The sequence below is a fragment of the Vigna radiata genome, unplaced genomic scaffold (genome assembly GCF_000741045.1).
Source record: "Vigna radiata var. radiata cultivar VC1973A unplaced genomic scaffold, Vradiata_ver6 scaffold_7, whole genome shotgun sequence".
In the NCBI taxonomy this organism is placed as follows: Eukaryota; Viridiplantae; Streptophyta; class Magnoliopsida; order Fabales; family Fabaceae; genus Vigna; species Vigna radiata.
In genome coordinates this window covers 2,952,463-2,957,087 of record NW_014543262.1, presented here as the reverse complement: position 1 = coordinate 2,957,087, position 4,625 = coordinate 2,952,463, and the positions used below count along the sequence as shown (strand labels likewise).

Below are 4,625 nucleotides of genomic sequence, written 5' to 3'. Positions count from 1 at the left end.
TCTTAAAGTCAATGCTCTTAATAATGTGTATTTTCAAAAAACAATTGAATTGAGGGTAGTTTTGGAAGCATAATTTCTGAATCATGTGGGGCCCACAGTGAGGGATAGCGGCGTAATTTCAAGGAAATTTTGAATATATCACTCCCCTGCCTTTTCTTCTTCTTAAAATCCTTCTTCGTTACCTCATTCAACAGCAGTTCAATCTTTTCATTTTCTTCACGTCAAGGTGAATTTTCCAGCTTCAATCTTTGCCTTCTGCACTGTATAATTCTCATAATTTTCCTTTTTTGTTGAAGAAATTCGTATGTGTTTCATTTACAAGAAGGTAAAAAGCAAAAAGAACTGAGTTTTACCTTCCTTTTAATGCCCCAAAGATTCTATCTTTTGGTTTAATTGTTTAAGATTCAGCCATTTGAGGAAGGGGTGCAGTAGGTTTTCACCCATTTGGGATTTTTGGTTTCTTAAGAGAATTTGTGAATTTTAGATTTCTTTTACTTCTGCAATGTCCTTGAAATGTTTGTCATGTGTGTATGTGTTTTTTTTTTTACTTCATTGTCATTGTTCATGAGGAGTTGGGTGTTTGGTTGTAATTCAAGAAAAAGAATCTCTTTTTGGTTTTAGATTTTGTTTAAAAAATTGTTGACTTTGGATTTCTCTCACTGCAACGCTCTTGAAACTTTGCACTTGATTTTTTGTATTTCATTGTAATTGCTGATTGTGGTGTGTGTTTAGTTTTAGTTCATGAGGATGGGAAGGAGTCTCAGCCCTTTGGTACGGCAAGAGCTGGCAAATCTTGACAAAGATGAAGAAAGTCGCAAGTCCGCCATGAAAGCACTGAAATCCTACGTGAAAGATTTGGACTTCAAGGCCATTCCTGTGTTTCTTGCCAAATTTTCAGAGAGCAAGGAAAGTGGTTCTGAGGAATTCTCAATATCAATCTATGAGATTCTTGTACGGGTTCATGGTGTCAAAATTGTTCCCTTGATTGATACAATCATGAAAACCATAGTCAAGACTTTGGCTTCAAGCGCTGGGTCTTTCCCTCTCCAACAAGCTTGTTCAAAGGTGGTTCCTGCAATTGCAAGATATGGAATTGACCCCTCAACCCCTGAAGATAAAAAGAGGAACATAATTCAATCCCTTTGCATGCCACTTTCCGATTCTCTCGCGAGTTCTCAGGAGGGCCTAACTTCGGGTGCTGCCCTTTGCTTGAAGGCTCTGGTGGATTCAGAAAACTGGAGGTATGCTTCTGATGAATTGGTGAATAGGGTTTGCCAGAATATTGCTGTGGCATTAGAAGGGAAGTCTGGTCAAACCAACTCACACATGGGTCTTGTTATGTCCTTGGCCAAGCGCAATGCTTTGATCATTGAAGCATATGCAAGGTTGCTCATACAATCTGGAATAAGAATAGTGAATGTTGGTCTTGTGGAGGGGAATTCTCAGAAAAGGCTTTCATCCATTCAGATGGTCAATTTCTTGATGAGAAGTTTGGATTCCAGGAGCATATTCTCAGAGGTTGAATTCATAATTGAGGAGTTGGAGAAGTGCCAATCTGACAAAATGGCATTTGTCCAAGGTGCAGCACTTGAGGCTTTGCAAACTGCCAAGAGAATTGCAAGTGATAAAAGGCCAAGGTATGCAAAAAGTCCTTCTTCAGTGACAGGGTCAAATTTTAGTACGAGAGAAGGAGAACATACTTCTTCAGGCGAGGGAGATAATACTTCTTCTACACCTTCCTCTATTTCACCAGAATCTCGCACTTTGGACTTTTTCCCTGGATATGAATTCACGGAGTCTCCTATTTCAAGCAACTTGGACTATGAAAGAAGAAGCGTGACCAGGAAGCTTTGGAGTAATGAAAATGGAGGTGTTGATGTGTCCCTGAAGGATGGCCTGTTCTCACAAGCAGGAAAGGAAAGTGCTTTGTCAGAGCATTCATTGATTCACGAATTTTCCAATGGAGATGGATATTATACAGAGGAGTTTGCTGGTTTCATGCACAGAAATCCCAGGCATGGAGTATCCAAAAGCACCACCACAAGTCCCCTTGTAAGTTTCTCTTACATTTTTTATGTCCCGGTTAAAGCATCCCTGTCAAAAATAAGTGGTTGAATGTTGCATTCCTTTATTCCCATATCAGAGAAAAAAAGTAAAACAACAGAGCATAAAAATTGGCAGCAGAACCATATATAGAGTCCCTCCAAATGCATACATAGCTAATATGGTTTTTAAAACAACTACATAAAGTCCTTCCAAATGCATACATAACTTACTCCAGTGGAACCTGTGAAAACTTACCTTTGAGCTTGCTTTACAACTGCGTATCTTAATGCAATAATTCAAACCATGCTTTTGTTTTTATTGAATAGTAAGTGAAGTTTAAATGCTTTCTTCAGCTGGCAATGTTTTCGTTTAAATCACTTGTTTACTCATTGAGTTAGCATATTGTGTGGTGTTAATCAGAGGTCACGCACTCAGGCGACCATTGACAGCATTAAAATCTTCGAGACCCCTAGAAAACTCATTCATTCTCTTCAAGATTCAAGTGATTTGACTTTGGATTGCTCTAAGAAACAGAATAGAATGTTCAAGAGCCTATCCTCAGGCAACATTGAGTGGAGTCCAAGTTCTAAATATGATCAGAACGGTTTCTCAAATGATGTGAAGTGTGATAGTGAAGTAATTGAAAGTTGTGGTGAGGCTGAGTTTCAAGTTAGCTCAGAGTCCGTGTCATCATCAGATGACCTTCCTGTAGATGCCAATAAGCAGATTTCAACCAAAGTGGTTCCTGAAAACAGAAATATTACACCAACTGCACAACGAAAGACTAAATACAAATTGGTTTGTGGTCTTTCATTTGTTGTTCTTGCAGTGGCTACTCCTTTACTTTGGATCACTATTCAGGATGAAGGCCATTATCTTGTACCAACTTAACATCCTCATTACGTGGTACATCCTGAGAATTAAGAGCATTTTAGGTATGCTTTTGTGAAAGTAGGTGTTAATTCCAACAATGTTGGAGAGTTCAGTGTAGCAGGAGTGTTATGTTATCGCCCATTGAGCATCTTCAATGTGAATTTGTTTTCCTGTAAACACTCAAATATTTATGGAATTTTACTTTTCAGTGAAGAAATATTTTTGTTGGAATTGAAGACTGGATCATGAAAATATTATGGTTTTTTATTGTGCTGGTGGTGGATTCTTTGGTTTAAACTTTTATTTCAACTTATTATAAGATTATTATTGAAATTTCAATGACTTATATTTGCTTTAGTAACCATAAAATGTATATTCCTTTAAACACGCGCCACATGCACTCATATATATTAACGAAAGTTATAAATTAATATTTTTCATAAGAAAAACAATATTCATCTATATTCATCTATAAATTAACGAAAGTGTATGGTGCCATTATTATCTGAAGAAAGCTAGTAGAACAAACGGAAAAGAAGGTTGAACAAATGAAAAAAAAAAAACGGAGATCTCTTACCAAAAAAATATGTGAGTTGGTGATTCTATAAATTTATAAATGCATCTATGACAATTATATGTAAGAAGCTATCTCTTTGTCTAAATGCTAAAATTTGTTGCTAAATTTGGAAAGAGTTTAAATCATTGTACATGAAGTTAGTTTGTCTTTTTTAGAAAAAAAAGGCAATTAAAAATATATAAATTAGTTTGAAAAAATTTAAGGTTGAATGAAAAAGAAAACAAATCAACTTTGATGTTTGATGGTTGGACAAATGAAAAAAAAAAAGGAGATTTATTACCAAATTTATGGTGAATAGTCTAAGTTGATTTGTTTTCCTAAAATGTATTGATATAGTAAATGATCAAATCTCAAGAAAATGTTTGATGAGATTCTATGATAGAAGAAACTAGGAAGGGTAAGGTTGTGAAGTTGTTAGATGTTAGATGAGAAGAAAACAAAGTTATTTTAGTTTTCTTATGTAACTTACATTTTTTATTTAATTTTTGATGAAAAAACAGTTAATCTCTAAAAAGGGGTTGAATAGAGTTTTAATATATATATATAGGGGTTTGCTAATTTGCGTATGCCTGTTTTTCAGTTGGGACATTTTAGCAATGTGTACTAGGTTTTAGTAGACAAAAATACTCTTATATCATGAATTATAAGTTGTAAGGTTAAGGATATTTTAATAATTTTCATTCTCAAAATTAAAAAAATAAAAAAAGAAACCCTCAATCCTTTATCCACCTCTCTCATTCCTCTCAACCTTTCTCTTTCGTCTCTTTCACTCTAACATTTTCTCTGTCATCCCTACTCTAACCCTAATTGAAAAAATCAAAATCACTTGTCTTATTTTAATAATTTTTATTCTCAAAATTAAAAAAAAGAAAGAAACCCCAAACCTTTATTCACCTCCTTCATTCCTCTCAACCCTTTCTCCTTTGTCTCTCTTACTCAAACATTTTCTCTATCATCTCTGCACTAGCCCCAACTAAAAAAATATTCATTATTAAACGATTTACTTTTGTAAAGAGTTGAGTCATATTCACCTTTCGAAAAAAGTTCATTCAAAATCTCTTTAATTTCATTATCTTCACTATATATATTACAGCCGACGGTCACAACTTGCACCAAAACTTATGAGCAT

At 34.9% G+C, this 4,625-nt stretch overlaps 1 protein-coding gene across 3 annotated transcripts; it reads left to right on the top strand.

The window, feature by feature from the left end:
• The first annotated feature begins 147 nt into the window (after positions 1–147).
• Positions 148–3,186, top strand: LOC106753995 (protein SINE1). Of its 3 annotated transcripts, none has more exons than XM_014635924.2 (3): positions 148–226; positions 733–2,052; positions 2,467–3,186. In XM_014635924.2, exons 2-3 carry the CDS (start codon positions 742–744, stop codon positions 2,935–2,937), a joined length of 1,782 nt encoding a protein of 593 aa, XP_014491410.1. In that variant the 5' UTR covers positions 148–226; positions 733–741; the 3' UTR covers positions 2,938–3,186. The 3 variants fall into 3 exon arrangements, with proteins under 3 accessions (XP_014491410.1, XP_022633463.1, XP_014491411.1); XM_022777742.1 differs by having other exon boundaries at positions 191–226; positions 739–2,052; XM_014635925.2 differs by having other exon boundaries at positions 211–325.
• Positions 3,187–4,625: the final 1,439 nt, after the last annotated feature.

Excerpts from the sequence above, each read along its gene's own strand:
- LOC106753995 (XM_014635924.2), top strand. The coding sequence starts at position 742 with ATGAGGATGGGAAGGAGTCTCAGCCCTTTGGTACGGCAAGAGCTGGCA. Across the intron at positions 2,053-2,466 it reads GCACCACCACAAGTCCCCTT|AGGTCACGCACTCAGGCGAC; the intron begins GTAAGTTTCTCT and ends GGTGTTAATCAG.